We start from the raw sequence: 23,285 nt of genomic DNA, 5'->3' as shown, positions 1-23,285 counted from the left end.
GATGGAATAAAACAACAGCATAGAGTCAAAAATACAACAAGCAGAATTCTGCTCTCTTCTGTAATGTATTTTTTTCCCTTTTTTATACCTGTCTGCTGTCATTCTCTCGACAGCCTTGTAGTTTGATGAGGGAACCAGCTGTTCTGTCCACCACCGTCAGACAGAGGTCCATATGCTTCACTGATTTATCCTTGGTTAGGGCCCATTCCTTTACAAATGGATACATGTAAAACATCAGTATTCATGCCAGGGTTTGAGATGTTCTGAGCAGAGTCTTAGCCAATAATATAAGTCTTATATACACACACTAATCAGACAATATTACAGGTAAAGTGTGGAACATTGATCATCTTGATACACTGAAACTTTCTCCTGGGAAGCCTCGTGTCCTGACTTTCATGTGGATGTTGCTTTGGCATGTACCACCATCTAAACATTGTTACAGACCCAACACACCCTCCCATGAAAGCAGCATCTTCTGTCGACAGGCGGCACTCCCACAGCAGGACAGTGCACCCGGTCACACTGCAAACGCTGCTCAGGACCAGCTCGAGGACCACGATAAAGAGCTTGTTCAAGGCATTGACTTGGTTTGAAAACTCCAAAGCCTTCACTGCCAACATCTTGGTGTCAGAAACCAATGTTGTGGCTGATTGGTGGATAATGCTGGCTGATATAATGATCATGACGCCATGTTTATTTAATACTAAAAAACATCACAGCTGCACAGAACATGTGAAAGTGCTGCACATAAGAGATCATAAAATCAAGCCAGCAGGTACTGTTTAATAGGTAAGCAGCCTAACAATAACAAAGAAAAGTGACGGTAAAATTTTGCACGGCTTCAATAAATATATGAAAGTTATTGTACAGAAAAAAAAAGCCTATTCTCAGTGGCTCTGGAGGGAGCTTTTTAAAGATTTGGTGGCTTTTATACGGAATGTCCCAAAAAATAAGGTATCCAAGATTTTTGGAGAAAAAAAGATTTAAGTCCACCTAAATGGTAAATGGTCTCCCTCATATAGCACCTTTTAACCTTTGTGAGGTTTTCCAAAGCGCTTTACAACATGTTTCCATTTCAGAGCTGCCATCGGGCGAAAATTATGACTGTGTTTTGAACAGACTAGTGACCTTAGACTGAGCACAAAATAAATAATACAAATCAAAAAGAGGATGTCCTCTCCAGATTGGCTGAGCATGTATATTTAACATAAAATGTGAGACCAGTTTTCTCCTTTTACATGGGCAAATAAAAGGCAACACTGTTCTTTTATTATGTTTTGTATCATTATCAGTAAGTAATAACTTTATTTTCCTGTATATTCAACAAACAATAGAGGTTTAATTCTGACATCCAGAGGAGGAACTGTTAATGCCCACTCTGATGTATCCTCTCACAGCATGCTGCCTATAGAGCTGTACTGTCCATCACACACCAACTAAGCAGGACGTCTTTCTTAGCCAAGTCTGCATTTAATCTAAAGCTCGATCTGACGCAGCAACTTTTGTTTAGTAAAACTGAAAAACCACTCATGAGGCAAGTATTTCAAAATGGTGAGGGTGAAACAGACGTGCAAAGCCAATGGTCTAGAACTCCGAGTGACAGCAGTTTTCTGTTCAACACCTGTCATTCTATTTTAGGAGAAACACTATTTGAGAAACTGCTGACAGAGCAACATGAGTGAGAGCATATGCACACATAGACACCGTGTTCACCGTTCACATTTACAGGGCTCCAAGAAACGTGCACCTCCTCCAAGAACAATGCTGAGATACCTCTATGTGCACATATTCTGTGTTTAAATAAAGATTTAAGTCGGCGTGTTTACAGCCAAACTGTCGTAAACTACATGTATTGAGTTTTTACTGAATGCAAGGAGATACTTGGCTTTTCAACTGACCTTTAAGTGAAAACACTTTTTCTCTTTTTGGTGACTGCAGTTGTCCTAAAAGCATCACACCGTGTGTAACGTATGACCTTTAATAGCTGAATCCATTCACATACCCCCTGTGCTCTCACCACATGTACCACCACCTGTCACCCAGGTGTCTCCTGAGTGAGGATTTCACAAGCTGACCTGCATGTGTCGTCGTGGTAATGCTACCTGGTTTCCCCCGGCGTTGTGACATTCATAGACGCCCACCACTCCATCTGCAAAATGGCCCAGGGTGTCCAGACAGTTTCCTCCCTGCTGCAGGGCTCCGAAAGCGATGTCCTGGTGATCTGGGACCCTGAACACACACAGGAAGATCTATTAAAATATTCCTGTTTTATTAATCAGGAGGATACAGTGGATCATAGCACTAAAGAATGCAGAAAGAAAGTGAGAGATAATGAAAGCGCAAGAGAGAGAACTGTGTTTTTCTCTTGACAAAGAGGGCAATGCAGCTTTTATATTTAGGCGATCTAAAAAAAATTCAGGTTTAGATCTGTTACATTTATACTTTATTAAACTCATTCAAGTAAGTGACAAATTGCAAATCTGCCGGAGTGTAATAATGTGCTTGAATCATAACTGCTGCTAATGGTTAGTCATTAGTGTCACTACAGTCATTTGAGAGTCTTACTGAAGTGTAAAACATTATATCCGAGCTGAGGAGATCACAGTCGCACTGCGACTCCTGGCTGAGCTGTCCTCTCTTACAAAGCTAGCTGTGGCTCAAGTTCCTAAATGAAATTCATCTCTCAGCATATATATCACTATATTATCATATTACAAAATAGCTCTCACTTTCTTACCTCAGTTCAGGGTAGACGTTCTCCAGGTACCATTTAAAAGGCTTGCAGGCTAATCTCTTCTTCATCTCCAAGCGACTCTGGATGCTGAGAAAGAAAGAGACACTGAAGGAAGAGTGCATCACCTCTAGTTTTCAATATGTGTAAAGTTTGACTGAATTACAGCCCTCGTCAGTCATTTTGTGAGGGGCAGGGAGTGGAGGCCCAGGGCATGTCTGAGGCTACATCCTGTGGGGAAAATTACTGCTTAGACTGGCACTAGAGGGGAGGTGCCAAGTATGCTCCCACAAGGTCGCATAATAAGTGGTTGTATAGTTGTATGGCTACATTGTATGAATGTGAGAGTGCTTGTTGCTGTGTTGACTTCTATGTACAGTATAAAGCAGCTGCAGGCTGAAGCTAGTATGTAGATAAGGCGGGAATAACACTCAACTAAATCAATAAATGGTGTCGTACAATGTGTTAACACGTTTAAATCTGACCTGCTCCAATGTCTGCAGGTGTCATCCTCTGCAGGACATGAATGTTAATCCATCCAATAGTTTCTGTGGTATGTTTAATGGTGGACGACTGATAGAATAATCCCCCCGAGTCACGCCACAAGCGTGGCTAACAACAAATCCTGTTTTATTATCTGTCTACATATTTCAATTAGCTTTGCTGTCTGATCCGCGCTCCTCTTTACCAGTGCCATTTGTGTCCATCATGTTCTGTAGCCTTGGCACACGCCGTCACTGATGTCCCTTTAGGACATCAAATAATGTGGCGGTCTTTGAACAGTGCAAATCAGGCACAGACTTTTTGCCCTCTTTTGAGCGTCATTAACTGCCTCATGTCACTTTAATATAAAGGGAAAACGACATCTTATACAGCTGACATACTTTTAATTGGCAATACAATTAATATGCCCATTCATGTGGCTGGTTTTGTAATTTTATGACCTGGCTACATCGTTATGTCCAGCTCCTGCAGGGCCAATACTTCATGGTACTTACTTTCCGTAAGGGACATTTCTCGCCGAGGGGACGGCAGCATAGTAGAAGTTTTTGTACTCATCCATCCACACCTCTGCTGCTCTCCTCGTGTTCCTGAGAGAGGGGTGAGAAGAAGGAAAACAAGACATGGTGAGGGACAGGAGAAAATGGAGAGGTGTGTGATAGAGGATGGACAAAAGGAGACATGAAACAGGGTGGAAATTGAGACCAAGAATAGGTGAGGAAAGGTAAGTATGGAGAAGGAAATGAAAACAGAGAAAGAGAGGAGCAATCAGAGAGGATGGAGAAACAGGTATGTGTCAGACTGAACCAGTGTTAGATGGAGCTACGCCCAGATGAGTGTGTGTGGTTTTGTTAGAGACGACACGACAAAGGCAAGCACTCTCGCACACTCACACACCTCTACAGCCATAAGAGGGCAGAGTTCTACTGGTTACACACATGTGAATATGTGTTTATTTTTCCAGTTACTGCAGTCATCCGTCAACAGAGTGAACGCTGCCAACCGAAGCAAAGTGCTGACATGACGTCCTGTAACACTCTGCCCAATTTATATTTTTCTGGTGATGTAACGGCCTACTGTCAGACCATGTGTCAGTTGGTGTCAGTGTGAAATACAGCTTGCTCATATGTTTCTACAGCAGGGGTTTAAAGTCCGACACTGTTGGCCGTCTATCTGAATGAATCAAGACAAATGCAGTGTAAATTGTTGCATTTGGGTGCTTACAAAAGCACCGTAATAGTCTAAGTGAGTCGACACTGAATCGACTCTCCCCTTTTGGCAACGTCAGGACAATAACTAGTTCATATTGGCCTGACTACTATTAGAGTACACAAATACAGAGGCAGACAAGCTCTTTAATTAATTTACTGGTGCGACTTGTGGGAAAGTGAGCTGCTGTGCTTCACAAACCACATCTATCTCATGAAGCAGGAAGAGCTGGCTGCTACTGCGATGTGCGACATAAAAAGGAAACAACCCAACACAACACAGTGAACCCAACATTGCCTACTCTCAGCATGGGACAAGTTCCTTCAAATGGAACAATTAGTTAATTAATAAGTAACCATTCTAATCATCACTGGCTCGTTTAAGCATCTCGTTGTGAGGAGTTGATGACGGGTAGTAGTTGCTTTAAGCCACGGATATTTCTTTGAAATTTAAAGTGACAAAACAGTAACAGCTGCAACATTGTTGGTCCAAAGTGAACAAAGGATTAGAGGCACTTAAAAGAACTCTGAAACACATTAAGTCTTCTCATGTTCATTATCAGGTCAGCGAGAGATTTAAAAAAACAGCACAAATAACATTTTTTTCTTTCCGCCGGATGAAAACCATAAATTACACTAAACAACAGCCTTATAATGATGAGTCAGTGACATTGATGTTATTGAACCTGTTCTAAAAATTCTCATCTGCAGTCCAGTTTTAGTTATAGTTGTACTATGTGGCCACTTCACTGAATGTGTCATGCTTTTTGCAGCAGTTGCAGTTTTATAACAGATACAACCTGGTCCCATTACATGGACCTCCAGGGTGGCAGGAGGTTAATGTCAGTCCTACAAAACAAGCAATTTGAGAATGTCACCTTAGTGTTTACACAGTTCTCATGTGCTTTTTTTTTTGTTAATTTATTTTTTATTTAGCTCGGTTATCACACTGTATACTTAACAGGGGTAACAAAGAGCACACAGTACATGTACTGAACTAGATACAGAATAAAACCAGATATAAAACTATGTAAGCTATACAGTCTGTCCCTGATTGAAGGGCATTTGTGGAGGTGGTAAAAATATTACATTCTGAACATTTTATAATCAGAAAAGAAGAACAGACACTCCCGGGGAGTCCGCTGATATTCATCTACGCAACATTAAGACAAACTCTTCAATCAAGAAACTATTCAGACTAAGTGAAGGTGAAAATAATCGTCTGGTGCAGCCTTAAACTTTGAAGAGGTTGTAACTGGGTGGAGATGAAAAACTGTGAGGTCGTATGATCCAGCAAATACAGACATGTTCTGTAGCAGAGAGGAGCACATCTTGTACCTGTGAACCTTTCAAGTGTCACTGTGGTGACACATTCACAGAAAGTGGCCTTCAGAGCTTCAGTCTGGGATGTTGGACAAAAAAAATGACTAAAGTGCTTAAATGAGCCTTTTGCTGTCTGTAAACTATGTAAATTCTAACAGTCTCTTACTGGACTAGAAGCCTGGAGGCGATCAGCTTTTGGCATCTTAAGGTCAGATGTTGCGGTTTCAGTATTTCAAAGATTTGAGTGATCCTTTTCAATGTGCAATCTGCTTTCTCTCAGCAGAAATCTCCATATTTTATCCTCACCCACCTTCACTAAAGCATTACAGACTCAGGATGACATTTATTTAGGTCTCCTGAGGCTCTTCTTCACATTGATTGTAAGTTGGTCCTGTGTCAACATGTCCATTATAACTTGGCTGTGTTGGAAATGCTGCTCCCTGAAGAACCATTATAATGTCATCCAGGCACACAGAACAGGTGCTGTCTCCAGCTCCCCAGAGTCAAGGCCAGCGGCCACAGAGACGCTGCCTGAGACTTTATTCAGGCCGAAGGGCAACATGTTGAACTGCCGCAGCCTCGAAGCAAAGACGAAGCTGCTCTGCACTGTGACAGAGGAGGAGACCGTTGCAACTATCAACTAATAAATCACGTCTTCAATTGTTGGAAAGGGTTATGCAACTCCTGATGAGACTGCATCCAGTTGGAACAGATGAAAACATAGCAGTCTGTGAGAAATGTTGAAGTACTGATACGGCTTCATCTAAAGTTCATGCGGAGTTCTTTGTAGCTTTGTTTGTGGCTTCATCCATTCCGGAACATCATATTTTTGAAGCACTAGCCAAGCAATAAAACATGAGCGCTCTTCCATTCTGTGTGGCAGGATTAATTCCTACATCACGAGCTATCATATTGTGCAGCTGAATGACTGCCAGTGAAAATCCGCCACTAACAGTCTCAAAATGACTGTTTCCGACCCCAATTTAAGACAATGATGAGCTGATTAAAAAGATACCCCACTTGTGCATTTATGATGCTCTACGTTTCTTGGTTTTTCCCTTTGCTTCACACATCGTTGGGAAGACCAGGGAACCCACAGCCATTTTAAATTCCCTGTTATCTGTTTGTTGATCCACCCACATGTGCTTAATCAGGACCATCAGGGTTTGTTTCCTGGGCTCCTTTCCAAGGGTGGTTACTTGTGGTTGGAGATTGTTCCAAAGGACAGATCCGTATCGTCCCATGTATCACGTTTCCCCCATTAGAGGCTTGCAATGATTATTTATGTTGTTGCGTTCATCAGAGCTCTGAAAGGCAGCCCACGCAAGGACAGATTTTACATATCTAAAAAGAGCATTTCTTTCCCAAATTTTAAAGCAATTTTCCCTGTGATTACATTTTTATTGTATTTTAATTGATGGTGCTTTGTTCTAATTATCCAATAATGGTTTGGTTCTCAGAGCTTTAATAAAACTCAATTATGTATGTTCCGTCATTTACAACCACAGCCACAGAAAATAATTCCCTCTGCAGCACTTTAGGTAAATAACTATGGCACAGATATCAGAGGCGATTTAATTGTAAACAGTCAGATGGAGGGTGAAACCCCACTAAAATATAAAAAACATCATTACAATATACTGGCAGAGTGCCCTGGCTTAGACATGACAGTAAATTAAAATGCCATTTCAAGTTACAGTTGTCATAAAACGGTGCAGCTTAAATGAGGAGATTTAGTGGATGTTTTGAGGCTTTCCATCACTTCACATGAACTTTAACAGCAGTTGTCATCACATTGTTAAAATTTCCTGTCCTCTGAACTCTTAAGACGTCTCGACCATGTAGGCTTAAAGTCGAGACCTGAGGTTCATTCTTGACTTTAAATCTCACACCAAAGGCCACTCAACAGCCCCTCTGCAGCTTTCAGTCATATCACCTAATCTTCAAATATACAGAGAAAGTGGAAATTCAAAGTTAATGGGAGAGCTCGTGTCCTGATGAAGATCATGGTATAAAAGTGAAAGGCCCAGAAGAACTACAAAATGGAGTCAAGTCTGCTGATTAAATGTAAACATCCTCTTTCTATGATCTAAAAAATGTCTCTTGACAGATGTATCTGAGAAAGTCCTACATCTGTATCTCTGTCTATCAAAAATACTAATTATCTGGTTTTGAAAATTTGGTCTGTAAAGACGTTTTTCTCTTCCATTTCTTATTTTTGGGATTTTTTTCTATGAAATGTGTAAAATGAGAATTTTTGTTTGTGAAATTTGCTCCACAAACACTAATAAGTGAATAGAGCACATTCATCTAACACTTTTATCCAAAGCTCTGTCACTATTGTGGTCCATCACACAGACACATTTACACACAGATGGCATTCAAGGCACTTACACCTAACAGCTGTTGACAAGACAAGCAGGACACTGTAAGCTCTGTGGATGACCTGCTGTTGTGCTTCAGTATATAAATGATAGATATAATACGAGGAGTGTGACTGGTTAATGAGTGTTCAACCTTCCTGTGTGTGTCTGCATGGGCGGTACCTCGCAAACACCGTCCCACTGCCACCAGGGAAGGTATATGGATGTTGCTTTCTGAAGACGTGGCCGACTCTGCTGCAGGGGATGATCTCCAGACTGCCTCCACACTGCCACACACGGAATGAGATCTCTAAAAACACACACACACATACAGGGAAAGTCAGTTAATTATTACAAGCAGTTTGTAAAAATACTGGTGGTGGAGTTAATTCAGGACGTCTGCACCTTGTAACTATTTGCATTGTGTTGATGTTGTAGCAGGTTCACTCCCTACCATTGTGTGCATTTGAGTTAAGTGTTGCCTTAATGAGCACACAAACAAACCAGCGTCTGAACTGTCAATCCACTTCTGATTCATTGTACCGCCTCGAAAGGAGCGTGAATCACTCTGTCAGCTGTTTATTCTTACCGATTTCCCAAATGAATTCAGACTAAAGTGACAGGGAGACACAGCTGCTATTATATCACTGTACTGGCTGCAAATGATCTCTATTGTCTACACTACAGTTATTGTCATTCGGTGCCGACTCTAATCGTCATCACATTACCACTGTAATTTTATAAGATCAACTGCACTGTGGAGGATCTCCTACCCGGATATGACAGCCAAATTACAGAGGGATTTTCGATTTATCATGCCCTTGGCGTGGAAATGCAGATGATCTCATGAGCTGATCAGAGCGTGAGGCAGAACTATGGTGCTACTTAAGTATCGAATCTCACTGGAGAGCAGCGATTTCATAAATGGGCAGGAATATGTGGTTTCCCCCGAAGCCAAAGCCCAGCATTTGTAAGGGAAGGAAATTACATTTGTTTCTAAGTAAGACTTAACTTCCCTCTTTAGTCACAGATTACACCTCACCTCTGCGTATTAAAAATGTTATACATTTTTTGCCATTAAAAACATAATTTCCTTCTTTAAAATTGCTTAGATGTAACTCAACACTGCTGCTTCCCACAAAATGTGCAGATCATTAAAGTCCCTTCTTTTCAGCCTCTATTCCTCACTTGCTGCAGCTGGAGCACACAAGCTCACCCATGACTCTGCTCAAACACTGTAAAACTAATCTACACAACACAATGGAAAGTTGGAATCTTTCAGTAATTCAGTCACACATGTTTGTAGCAGAAACCAATTCGGAAAAATGACACAGAAAGCCGAGCGCTGGCAGTTAACAGGACTGGTTCCTTGGATTTGTTGCGTATGAAACCCTTAAAGTCTAGTTTCATGTTTTTGAGACCGTCGTCGTTCTGCTGCAGAATAAAGGTGAAAACACTCAGTCGTGGTGCTGACTGGCTATTTTGTCTTCCAGCACATAAGAAACACCTTATGGACATGTTAATAACGTAAAAATAAAACATTCCACTGTTTAACATTTTGGGACATGTATGTATTTGGCTTCCTGCAGAGAATTAGATGAGAATCACTCTCGTGTCTGTATGCAGGACCGAGCTCCAGAGCACTTCACTCACAGCTACAGTTTCTAAAAGCAAAATGATAAGCAGAGTCTTCAGCTGTCTACAGAAGAATCAGCTCCCAGTTTAGTTTCAGGAGGCAGACACCCTCTCTTCTTTTAAGATTAGGCTTAAAATTGGCTCAGGTGACCATGAACCATCCTTTATTTATCTAGCTATATGGCTCTTTGAAGTGCCTTGAAATGATTTATGCTTTCAAATGACACTATATAAATGAAACTGAATTAAATTAAACATGGAGCAACACTCATGTTCACGTTTGTTATTTTTAATATTCATGCTAAACATAGTCCTTCCTTAATATTGATCTACATATGTCTTATATTGTTTCCAACACTCCTGTTGAACACACTGCTGTGCTTTTTAACATTCCTGTTAGACATACTGTTGGCTCTATACTGATTTACACATTGCTTAAGTGCTAATAAAAAGAGCTGTGCTGATCTACAAAGACAAAGAAGGTCACGAACATTATTCCACACTACATGAATTGGGGTAAACCAAAGATGTAAAGAGCGAGGTCAAACTGCAGCAGCTTAGACACACATACATACATACATGGATGCACACTGCACCTTCTCACACATTCACTTAGTACTGAAGGCCACTCCATGTCATGAAAACTTCTTGTGAGAACAAAAGCTGCTGTGTTTAAGAACTGATAAAATACTCATGACTGGAGTTTTTGTGTCAACTAGAAGCTGTGATAATATATGACTGAGACAGAAGTCAGCAGTTAATGCTGAAGGGACAATACACTAAGAAACATATGAATCACAATAGGGAGGGACTCTTTCCACAGTATCCGGGATCTTCTGATTGGAAGGATCATGCGCCAAGAGGTTAAGGACATGCCTGTGCACCAATGAAGAGTGTTTAAACACAGCTTCTCTCCAACAGTTTTTGACCAATGAGATTGATGACATTCCATAAAAAGACTCTGTATACTTTGAACTTTATTCATTCCTGGGAAAAGGCCTTCAGATTAACGCTTTGTTAACTATAGTCCTCTGAACAGTAATGGTGCTTGATATCAAGCTAGTTGGCATTGCAGAATAAACAACTTTAACTGAGAGAAGTTGCTTTTTTTCTATCTCAAAAAAATGAACACGCTCAACAGTCAGCATCCAGTTGGCTTAGCTTAGCATTAAGACTAGTCTGCCTCAGTCCAAAAGGAAGAAAATCCACTTTCATTGCTTGACCAAGAAGCAGTCCAACACATAACTCCATGCACAAACATAAGGTTCCAACAGACTAAAACCACTCTGCTCATGACTGAACAGTTCAGGAAAATCCTTCCCTTACACCTGTCCTCATTTATTATTTACGCACCTTTTCAGTCACTTTTCATGTGTACAAATGAATCCAAATCTGGTACTTAAGACTGAATGACTGTAAACACTTGATTTCCAAATGAGGAAGAACGTGTTCTTTTCTGGTACTATCCAGACTCAGAGGGCTTTTTGGTGCATCTTGCTGCTTGTGGACAGAGTCACACTAACTGTGCACTGCTGTTTTCAGTCATTGTATGAGCTAAACATACTTAGCAAACAGATCTGAAAGAGAAACTGAAAGTGACTTATTGTCCAAATATCAAACTAATCCTTCAAACCATCTGAAAAAATCTGTCAAAGCCAGAGGCTGACAGAGGACCAGACAGCAGAGTGCACTGATGATAAACGCTGAAAGTAGTTTTTTATTTTCTCAATTTGCTACTTTAGTCGACTTTTCACTTTAAATACTTCTTTCTTATCTGATTTTTGTTACTTTCACTCATCAAGAATTTCTACTCTCCCGACATCCATTAACCACCACCACCACCACCACCATCATCATCATTATGTCTACTGTGGTTCTCCTGAAGGTGCAGCACTCACCCAGGTTCTCTCCTCCCCATACATCCATCATCATGTCATACTTCCCCAGCTGCTCAAAGTATTCCTTATCCATGACAAATAGGCCTCCTGCTATCATCGGAGTCCTGCAGAGGCAGAGGGAATAGAGGGTATTGGTTGGTTAGCAGTGTTTCAGGTGTGTTTGAGCATTCAGGTGACAGTCTGGGCTTCTTACTTTATTGGTGCGATGGGGTTTCCTTGTCTGGCTCGTCTCTGCTCCAGAGTCATGTAGTCCCATTTAAACACCAAATTCCAGTCAAAGCCTACCAACAAAAACACACACACACACACATGCACGCACGCACACAAGCACGCACGCACAAAGGAACAGCACAATTATAACCATTAGCTGGGATGAAGTAGCAGTCTGGTTGTATAATTAGACTTGGCAGGTTCATATTAGTTGACTGGCTACATCAGCAGCTGCCTGATTTCACACGTCCGGAAGTGTTTGAGTGTCAGCAGAGAGAGCCCTTCAACTAACAATAGACTACGTGGCTGCGCACCAACTCAGATTTGAAACATTAAAGTTTAAATTACATGTAGTCATTTGACTCATTATTAATAGGACAAAAAAAAATAAATCAAATTACAGCAGATTTTAGGCAGTAAAATGTTAGTTCAAAGACCAAACAGGCTAAACATGTTTTTTTTGTTGTTGTTGCTGTGAACAGTTTCCTGGTTCCAGTGTGCAATGCAATTCACATCACACTACATGAACAATTTACTTTGCACAATGACATACAGGCAGGTGACAAATTAAAGAAAAAACCTGAAAAAATAACCCCCACGCATGCTGTTGCTTTGACACAGGTGCACTGCACGGCACAATAAAGCAATTAAGTGGCTTTGAAATAAGGTTCATTGTTGGGATGTGGATCACAGGAGTTTCAGTCACAAGGACTGTTCAACTGGTAGTAATAGGAACAGTGACTAAAGTGACACCTGCCTTCAGATCTATGGGATATACAACAGCTAATGGGGTTTGAAATTGTGGTCGACGGCACACATTTGATGAGCGTGGTGCTCGTTTATTAATGTAATATGCAAAGAAAAACAGAAGAACAACTCGTCCTCAGGGGACTGAGAATGTCTATGCAGGACATAATCAGACTGTCAGCGAAAAAAGTCAGTCAACAATTACATGGAGAGAGTTATTATAGTAGGCTACAGTGTCTAAACTTCTCATTACAAAGATGAAAGCACATTTGAGAGTTGAGTGGTGCAGAAATCATCAGCATTGGTCTACAGAGACGTGGAAGCAAGTTATATAGTCAGATGAATCATCATTCACCATATTTTTAACAATTGGAAGAGTCAGTACGTGACAAGAAAACAACACAGGTCTGAATGCTGAAGTGCTACAGTGAGGAGATCTGGGGGGTGTTTTACTGGCATGGTTTGGATCCACTTGTCTCATTAGAGAGAAGAGTCACTGCAAATCAATACGAGTTGTTCTGAGTGATCAACTTTATATGATGATGAAACATTTCTTTCCTAATGGACTCTTCTAGGATGACGATGACCCCATCAGTTGAGCACAAGGAGTTGCTTAGTGGTTTAATGAGTATGAGAATGATGTAAATCATTTTCTACGATCTTCATAGTCACCAGATATCTACTCAACTGAACTCCAATGGGAGATTTTGGACTGACAGACTGAGCAGCACTCTGCATCACCATCATCAAAACACCAAATTAAGGAATATCTTTTGACAGAATAATGTTTCATCCCTCCAGTAGAGTTCCAGATGTTTGGAGAATCAATGCCTAGGAGCACTGAAGCTCTTCTGGCAAGACGTGATGTCCCAACACCTTACTAAGACACTCTATGTTGGTTTCTCCTTTAATTTGTCACCTATCTCTATGTGAATTGCTTAATTTAGTCAATTTTTCAGCATAAATGCACGACAAATATTAAAAACCCAGACTGCTTTAACATAGTTTGGGAAACAGAGTTTATGTAAGCCGCTAAACTAAACACGTTGGACAGCTGGCAGAAGTGCGGCTCTTGTTTGTGAGAAACGATAACAGCAAAAACAGTTTATAAAGTAAATCAATGGATGTCAAAACAACAGGTATTATTGCTGCTAGTAAGATGACAGCAGACATTCATTCTAACTGAAAGAATTAGGAAGCCAATCCTCTACAAATGTAATGAACAGACTTGTTGCCAAGCTCTGCTGACTGAACTACACAGGACACAAGTGTGTGTGTGTGTATATGTGTGTGTGTGTGTGTGTGTGTGTGTGTGTGTGTGTGTGTGTGTGTGTGTGTGTGTGTGTGTGTGTGTGTGTGTGTGTGTGTGTGTGTGTGTGTGTGTGTGTGTGCATGTTTGTTTGTGCACTTCACCTCCTTTCAGGTCGGCCGAGGCTCCCACGTACTGAAAGTTGTCCATGTTGATGACATCAATGATCGGAGAAACTACTCTGGTCTTATCCTGAGGAAGAAGGAGAAAGGAAAAGCAAGAAATTAAACAATTCCAGCAATGAATAAACACAGAATTGCAACACAAGAAACTCTGGCTCATCAATAAATATTTACTACAAGTTGAATAAAACAACCAAACGATGCAGAGTTGCAGACGACTGAGTGCTTCACCCTGTTTGTGGAAATTTAGAGTAGAAGTAAATATTCCCATCAACATCGATGATTCATGTGTTTAGTTGATATATATTTGTTCTATATTTAGTTTATTTCCGAATTTAAGACGGAGAACTAAAAGTAAAGCAGCCGTATCCCTTTTGCATCACGTTAAACACAGTCATTGCAAGAAAGGATTGTCTGAATGGCAAAAACAGAACCAAGCTTCCAGGTTTGGAGTGTGTTTATTTATTCTGGCACACAACATTTCTTACAAAAAGACTGCATTTTCCTCTTTTATTATTTAGAAGAGCAACTAAAGCAAAGAAATACAAAGTCAATTACTCTGATAGAAAAATGTTTCAGATTTGGCTGCAGGCATTTATTGACTTGGGAACGACAAAGTGCCACGTTCAGGAGGATTAAATGCAGAATCTGACTATTTTCAAGCATATCAGATAAATATTTGAAGAAGATAAATATTACACGAAGTGTCCCAGTTCGGATTAAGATTACAGTCAATCAAGGAGCTCCGTTTCAAGTCTTTATCAAACGGCCTCACTCTGAATATCAGCTGATCTGGAACGGAGCTCAGCTTTACTTTAATAAACAATGTGGGGATAAATTCTGACTGCGATGGTCCCAAAAGATAAACATCATCTAGTCACTCAACCAGAACTGCAGATTTGATCACATCAGCTCAACAAAAATGTCCACAGCTGCCAAAAGATCCAAACACTGAAGCGATGTCATGGGCTTCTTGCTTTGTTACATGAATGTTAACAAGATGCTGACTACCAGCTCCAAGGATGATGCTCTGTAGCTGAGCCAGTTATTACTATTATCGAGCTATTGGTGCTAAATGCAACACGCGTCAGACACTGAGACACACTCTTAGAAAACATCACCTTTGAACCATTTATCTTGTTTCGTGGCTTTTAAACTTTCGTAGGTTGCCAGAATTTGTTTTTTGTCTCTAGGTCGAAATATGTGTCCATCTATTTAAGAGCACAATTACAATGCAGTTTAATGTGATAAAGTGATCGTTTCATATCAAACACAACATGTCATGTATAGCATGTACTGTTTTCATTGTCACACTTAAAAGAAGCCTGATAGATGTTAGATATCAGTCATCTTTCGAGGAGGAAGGCGACCAAACCAGAGTGACTTCATTACCTGGTGAGCTGCTCTACAGAGTGTGTCTGTTTACTCTGATAGTTCCACACTAGTCTCTAATTTCTGTCTTTTCACCGTTCAGAAGAGGGTGTGTGCATAAACAGGATAATATCCCAGTATTCAGCTATGAAAAAGTGTCTGTGTATCTGGGTGTACCTCAGCCACTCTCTCCAGTAGCGGCTCCAGCCAGTGGTCATTACATTCACAGTGGGAGTCCAGGAAGGTGAGGACCGGCGCTGTGGCGGCATCTGCACCTCGAACCCTCGAACGCATCAGTCCTGAGAGAAGTTACAACAAAAAGAAACTTAATTACAAACAACAGTCCTGCTAGGAAGCTGAACAGCTTCCTCTGACACCTCATGAAACAGCGCTGTGATGTTTTAATGGTAAAACTTGGCTCTTCTACATACCTTCTCTGCGGTCGTTTCTCAACACGCGTACTTTCTCAATCTTCCCCAGCAGCGCTCCATCCTCAGCTGGAACACGCACACACACACACACGCACACACACACACACGCACACACACACACACACACACACACACACACACACACACACACAAAGCAGTTTATTAGGATTTTCTCACTGATGTTGACAGGTTTCACTGGGTGTGTTGTGTTTGCATGAATCACTCACGGTTATCACTGTAGTCATCAACCAGAATGATCTCTTTGACCAAGTGAGGAGGACTTTTCTTCAAGACACTAAACAAATTGAAAAATGAGAACAAAACGTGTATGAAAGTGGACAAATCAGAATAAAACCGGTGCAACAGACAACATGTATTTCACCTACCTGACCACAGTTCTGAGCAGAGCTGAGCGAGCTTCGTTGTGGAAGGTGATGACGACGCTGGAGGCCGGCAGGTCTGACTTCCACTGTTTATGTCTACAGCTACACAAAGACAAAAAAAACAAACAAATTAGGTAAGAAAAGAGAGAAAAAAAACACAAAATGACAAAGTATAAATGCTCACACATGTGCACAAACACTCCTACACACATATGCACGTTGTTGAATGTGCCAGCCAAGCTGCGAGCTGGAACTGCTCCCTAAACAGATTTGGAATCCATGAACACAATAAATAGGATTGAGCACACACTAACACCGAGGTTCACACAAACACGCACACACAGACATGAGGGGGATGCAGGGACACACACAGACACACACTCGCAGAGTAATGCTCTGCTGAAGCAGGGGTTGGCAGTGGGTTTTGCAGACTGCAGGGCAAAAATCCCATGAGGTCATGCGCATGTGTGTGTGTCCAAAAAGACAGATCCTGCCCCAAATTAAAAGTGAGGAACATGAGTGATAAACAGTCACATGAGAGGAGAGTGACAAGATGAAAAAGGCCTGAAGGGGCGTAAGAAACCCGTCTATACTCTCTGACCCTAGAACTACAGCACGTGTGTCGAAGCCTGTGGTAAAACACACGAATATATATATGTGTAGTTGTGTCTTTGTCCGTGCAGCACGTCTGCCGGGGCGGCATTGGCTCTCAAACTCAAATATACCGGTAGCTGCATCAATCTTGAAATCAACGTCTTCTACTGACAAAAAAAGCTGTTGTATTTTTTAGCTTTAGGCGAGTCTACGAGTGGCTCTGATCCTGTGTTGAAAGTGCTATGAGCCCGGCTCTGGAAAAAATAAAACCAACCAGGCTGTTTTTTTTCTTTGTCTGGAAAACCTTCAGAATCAGAGCTGCTGCATGCTTCATAAATGACACATCACTGTCCAATCAATAGGAAGCACATCCCTGCTCTTTTAGTAGGCTAATGGCTCCAACTGTCAAAGTTAGGTCAATATGTCAGCGAGGCCAGATGCCTGTATGTATAAAAATAGTCTTTGAATCACCCAGTGTGGATCTAGACAGATGCTACAGGAAAAAAACCACTGACTATGGTGGTGGCATATGGTTGTAAAATGACAGTGATGGCTGCAGTTTTATTTCTTTGTGTCTCAGGTTTTTTACCACTAAACCTTCTGTTAAAGTTCCTGCTGAAGCAAGGACACTATTTGCAGTGTGACAACAGCAAGAAAAGGAGGTACAAAGCACATTAAACTGTCCTAAACAGGATTAACTATTCTTGAGAAGAGCTGATAAATGGAAATAATCACCGAATACATCGTAAAAAAATTCCCAGATGTTAAACAATTCCACAAATTCCCCATCTCGCAGTCAGGAAACAAAACCGCACTAGTGAAGATGCGTTCACACTGAGGGTATGAAAATATTCTGAAAGCATGTTCAGTTTGTTTTAAAGCATCCCTTTGGTTCAACAGGTTACTAATCTCAACAAGATTCACTTCAAACTGGTCAAACACACCCAGAGGACACATCAAATTCAGTTTCTTTGTGTTTGGAGAAGTCCTTGACTCAAAATAATCCCAATATATATGAGACAAGACTCAAAATTAGACATGATTTGGTCAAAAATGTCGCCATCACTGCTACTGTATAGACAGAAAATGAAGAAGTAAGGACACATTTTGGTGCCATACAAATAAGAGGTAGTAGTAAATGTTCACAATATTCAAACCATCTTCCAAGCTGCTGTTGTTCAGTTGTAGGCCTTGATGTTGACACATTTTCCCAGAATGTAGTTTACGTCAATGTGTTACTGCTTTATTGAAGAGAACAGTGAAGAGTGACAAGGAGAATGGGAGAGAGCAGGAGCTGTGACATGTGACGAGACTTCGTTGCTCAGTAAAACACCAGATCGCTGCCAGCTTCACAGAGCTCCACACCTACACACTCCAACTTAAATTCAAGTAAAAGGACTGAAATAGGCCAAAAAGACAATCTCACAGACATCGGATAGCATACTAAAACACAATGTTCTCCTAATTATAAACCCCACTGCCATTATGTCATGAGCTCTTTGTGTCTCCTCATCCATTTAACAAGCAGAACAATCAGCAGCCATTACCGGGGGTTTGTTTTATGACTGAGGCAGACAGTGCGCTGCGCGTCGGCTCTGCTGCTACTTCCTGGTTTCATCTGATAGACCACAATAGAGGGAGTTCCCAGGAGATCTTATCCAGTCTGGTACCAATTAGTCAAATCGACAGACGGCATAGGACAGCATATAGACACACAATCCGTTCAATCACACATGCAACAGTAGAAGTCGAGAGAGTTCCCGTATCAGCAGTCGCGTGGGTTTTAAAGACGTTCGGAGATAACAGTACGTACTGATCGTGTCTTGTGTCAGGAACCGCTCTGTCCATACGGAGTTTGTCGCTCTCCACCTGGTTGAACTTGTTCCTGGCATACGGGTCCTGACCTGGTCGGACCACCGTGGCTCCTACATACAGATCCTGGTCAAAATCCTGCCAACGCACCTTACCTAAGAAATAAAAAAAAAGAAGCATGTACACACATATTAGGTACAAATAAACATCCACATAAGATACAAGGACATTTTTTCAATATGAAAAATGTAACTTGAACTGCAACAACTACTGTGCCTGACAGGATAAAATCAAACAGGACTAAAGAAGTAATTTCTCTATGTTTTTTTTTAGTTTTAAACATTCAAATAAACAAGTAAAAAACAAAATGTAACTCCAGGTTTTAATAAGAAATACTTCATTAATGTGACTAATGTTAAATAAACACAGCAGATCCAAACATAAAAGCAGCCACCAAAGACGATGTTTAAACTCTCACAAAGGCTGAATGTGTCTCAGGAATGAATGGGATTATACATCTGTTGAATATGAAATGTAGGCAGCAGCCTGGCTGATGCAAGAATCCTTCACGACTGACAGGAAGAAAACCTCGCTGCTTCAAGCTACTGCTTGACAAGGCAGCAACATGGCACTGAGGAAAGCTGACATGAAATTTATGCCGCTTGTATGCAAAAATATGCTGAACAGAATTCAGGAGACAGAGCGAGACTACTTTGGCAAAGCTAAAAAAACATGAAAGAACATTTATTATGCAGCGCAGTGAGTAAGAAAAAAAACCCCATAAATTTACTAATTTGCTGCGGCTTAACATCTAAGTTTGGAACACAGATCAGCATAAATAAACTGGATCAATATTTTTTTAGAAAAAACACACATTATCTACGCCGCACACACACCGTGTGCTCGTCATGTCTGTTTGACCAGATTACTGACATCTCTGCGCACTAAACAGAGAAAGTTGTCATGTTTAATTTCACAGTTTATCACCGACTACTGAGACACAGACACACACGAATAATAATGCAACTAATTAGCTGGGTGCAGCTGCTATGCTAATGACTTGTGTTAAGCATATGGCAGTGTGAGATTACAGTATCTCTCAGCATAGATGAGCGTGTGCATGACAGGCAGGAACAGACAGACGGACGGACAGAGAAACGGAGCCTGACGATGAGGAGAGAGAGCCATGTGTCTGCCCTGACAGCATGCGAATGTGTCTGGCATGTTAATTAGCTGCAGCTCGCAATGATCTGCTTGCGACTACATAGTGCCTCCGAGACGCTGCTGTATGTGTCAGAGTGTGTGATGTCCTTGCTGATATCTATGTTTAGTGGCAGCGAGCAATTAATGTGTTGAAATTAACGTTTGTGAGCCTTTAAAAGTCTTGATGAGTCTCTTCTCTTTCAACCCTCCGCCTTCTTCGTACCAGATTAAGTCTCCGCTTTCTCACTGGCATTACTCTTTCATCTGACATTTTTCCAATAGTGCGAGGCCCCTTCAGCAGGTACATCCATCTAGTCTCAGCTGGTGGTTTCCTGCCTTTGTCCCTCTCACTCTGTACTGGTGAATGGTGCGGTCTGCTGCATGCCATTACAGCTGTTTGAACACTTTTCACTCTCCCTCGGACTCTAGATCACTGAGCTGTTTGAACCCGCTGCTGCCGACTGGTTGCGGTTGTTTGTTGCAACGACGTGCTTCAAAGTGATGGAGGCTGACGAGGAGGAATCGTACTCAGTATCGTTGGCTCCATCTGTACTGAACCATGAACCTCCTGCCCACCAGCCCAGAGGACACAAACGCTGAATGAGCTCACACGTCTAGTTTGATTCACTCTGAATAAACTTTAACAGATGCATTTCAGTTATATATGCAGCCTGATTTTTTTTTCTCTTCACATCCCGAAAGATTAACTGAGGGTACGGAGCATCCATTCATCTCTTTTTCTGAAATTTAAAATCACAGTAGCCTTGCTGAGTCAAAGTCATGAAGGATTCTGTGAAATTCTGTATGAAATTAACTGTGATTTTTGCCTCATGGTTATATGCCTCCACCAATCAGCCAAATTTACATCCATGCCTGCCCAGAATGACCCTTTGAATATCAAAAGTCATCGATTCATCATTTTATCCAATTGGACATTTGTGTAAAATGTCATAATTAGCATACGGTTCTTTAGTTATTGCCAAATACATGTTCTGTGAGGTGGCACAAGCTCACCATAAGTTAAATAGGCATGACTGCAATTTTTACACAGAGCCTGTGTGGATAGATCTCAATCTGAGTTGCACATCTGGACGCTGCAATTTTGCTCCATTTGTCTTTGAAAGCTGCCGAAACTGTCAGGTTGCAAGGTGATCATGAGCGGGGTAAATTACTCCGTTTCAAGTCCAGTCATAAATTCTCTGAGAAGCATCTCCACATGATGCTGCCACCACCATGCTTCATGGTGGGGATGGCGTGCTTCTGATGATGTGAAGTGTTTGGTGTCCCCCAAACATATAATCTAATTCAATGGCCAAAAAGCTCAAAATTGGTCTCATCAGGATTTCTTAGTATCTGGAAAAGCCAGCAATGAATTAAGACCGAGTTTGTCTTCAACTCAAAGCAGAAATATGTGTGAGATTTCACAGCAAACAACACGCCCAGCCAACCTTGTCTGAATAAACATGATAAAACATTTTAAAACAGCACCAATCCAGTCCTAACAATTTATTAAATATTCACTGTAACGAGGTTTGCTCAGTACATTTCCACTTTAAATGTTTTACAGTGAAGACGTGTGACATTGTTTTTTAATTAAGTTCCATCTTTTTTCTTCTCTAAGAGTAGTTTTAAGCATCACCCAGAGCAAGAAAAATACATCACACGCTTCTGAGGAACCCGAATGATGCCATTTCACTATTTCCTCCTTCATCTGCACATTCTTTCATGGCCTTTTTTTCATTTACTCTTTAAGTCTCCATCTCCTCATTTCTCTCACTTTCCCTGTGCTTCTCCCTCCTCTTCCTATGAGTGTTCGTGCCGTAGGTGATGTTGTGATACGCTGTCGGTGTTTAGTGTAAGGCACCCTGAAGTTGAAATGCCCCCACTTCAACATTCAAATTGGATTCCATTTCCAGTGCTGGATCAGATAAGAGAGTGTGTGTTCAGCGTTCGCAGGTCACAGGCTTGTGAAGGAGGGGCGGCGGCTGCTGCTGCTTTGAGTCGGCTGACGATGAGAGCTGAATGAGAAATCGCTGCTCAGATTTTCCTCCTGCTCCTCTCCTCTACACTGTTGGACACTCAAACAATGTTTCTCACAGTCTGGGTGGAGACACATAGCTGGGTTTGCGGGAAGATTAAAATGGTCCTCTGAATTATTTTAGATAAACTGTTGGCCCCAGCCTTTTTAACACAGCTGTCTGTGTTGCATTGTTTTCTCTCTCTGTGGTTATTCGAACATGGTAAGGTTAAGGATGCTGGTGCTTTGCTGGTAATAAATGTCAAACTATACCATTGTGTTCCCACATTTTGAATGGGAAATGGTCTTGGTTGTGGGAACACGATGTGGAATACTTTCTGGATACACTGAATGTGGTGTGCAGTGTCTGCAAAGCACATGCTCTACAGCTGGGATGCATTTGTTGTGCTTTTTCCTTTAGTTCAATCACAACTGCACACAATGAGATGCTGAACTCTGTCCAGATCCAGAGGGAGATCCTGTTGCTGCTCTTACGCCTTGAACACAAACCATCTCGCTCTGCTTCCATTCCCAGCATTAAAAGGGGAACTCCATTGATTTTACAGGTTAATAAGCCTCTAGGATTATTGCTGCATATATGAACCGTTGCAGATGGAGCTGCACCAGCTGATAAAGTGCCTCATGTTACGTCATGTTTGAGCTGAAGAGTATGAAAAAAAAATCAGCGTGCTTTAGGACAGAGGCAATAATAACTGCTACCCAAATATCAGATCCAAGTCTGGTACCAAACCGCTGGTAGTCAAGACACAGTGTGGCTAATGTAGGTACCAGTTTTCAACAATGTGTAGAATAAATACTTTTTTTTGTCTCTCTCTTCACCATGAGTCAACGAACTTACTACATCTGTGTGCTGAATCAGTGGCTCACTCCTCCTTGTTGTTACCTGGTCAAGTGATTAGATTCAGAGAGAGAGTTTGTGGGGTATGACTGGTGGTGAAGGTTCCTACCTGGCGGCAGAGTCTCCAGGCTGTGAGTCTTGTCATCAGAGTTGTGTGCTTTGCTCCGACTGGACGAGTCGCTGGAGCCCCAATCATCCTGAAACCAACAAGACGAGACAGTTAGACATATCACATTAGCCCAGATACACACAGCTGAACCAGAAACACAGCAAACAAAAATCAACTGATTGTAGAGAGAGGAGCAGCAGACAGACATCGCATTACTATTCTTCAAAGGAGAGGATATAGAGAACTAATTTAAATGACATATTTTACCAATATGATGCCAATTATCAGGAGAAATCTCTGAGGAAAGACAAAGTCTGACCTCACAAAGCATTATACTTACACTATCTTATGAATAGGATTGTAAAAGCACAGTTTATTCAGAAAACTGATATTTCAGCATGTAATTTTGTAAAATGTTTGACTGATGGGATCAAATTCAGAGCTTTACAAAAGTTA

The 23,285-nt window shown here is 41.3% G+C and overlaps 1 protein-coding gene across 2 annotated transcripts in view; it reads right to left on the bottom strand.

Annotated features, from left to right (window-relative positions):
• galnt2 (UDP-N-acetyl-alpha-D-galactosamine:polypeptide N-acetylgalactosaminyltransferase 2) overlaps window positions 1–23,285 on the bottom strand; it is a 61,698-nt gene that overhangs the window by 5,087 nt on the left and 33,326 nt on the right. The window contains exons 2-15 of one of the 2 annotated variants that reach the window (XM_023272968.3): window positions 22,830–22,917; window positions 18,643–18,796; window positions 16,239–16,337; window positions 16,080–16,147; window positions 15,853–15,918; window positions 15,599–15,720; window positions 14,033–14,120; window positions 11,856–11,943; window positions 11,663–11,766; window positions 8,313–8,439; window positions 3,733–3,825; window positions 2,741–2,824; window positions 2,079–2,232; window positions 89–208 (exon numbers count right to left, since the gene is read on the bottom strand). In XM_023272968.3, the coding sequence (XP_023128736.1) occupies window positions 89–208; window positions 2,079–2,232; window positions 2,741–2,824; window positions 3,733–3,825; window positions 8,313–8,439; window positions 11,663–11,766; window positions 11,856–11,943; window positions 14,033–14,120; window positions 15,599–15,720; window positions 15,853–15,918; window positions 16,080–16,147; window positions 16,239–16,337; window positions 18,643–18,796; window positions 22,830–22,917 (1,455 nt within the window). The remainder of the gene's footprint in view (window positions 1–88; window positions 209–2,078; window positions 2,233–2,740; window positions 2,825–3,732; window positions 3,826–8,312; window positions 8,440–11,662; window positions 11,767–11,855; window positions 11,944–14,032; window positions 14,121–15,598; window positions 15,721–15,852; window positions 15,919–16,079; window positions 16,148–16,238; window positions 16,338–18,642; window positions 18,797–22,829; window positions 22,918–23,285) is intronic. The other variant, XM_023272969.3, reaches the window with a different exon arrangement.

The sequence above is a fragment of the Amphiprion ocellaris genome, chromosome 1, assembly GCF_022539595.1.
Source record: "Amphiprion ocellaris isolate individual 3 ecotype Okinawa chromosome 1, ASM2253959v1, whole genome shotgun sequence".
In the NCBI taxonomy this organism is placed as follows: Eukaryota; Metazoa; Chordata; class Actinopteri; family Pomacentridae; genus Amphiprion; species Amphiprion ocellaris.
The sequence above is the reverse complement of the archived record's forward strand: the minus strand, read 5'-3'. Positions and strand labels throughout refer to the sequence as shown.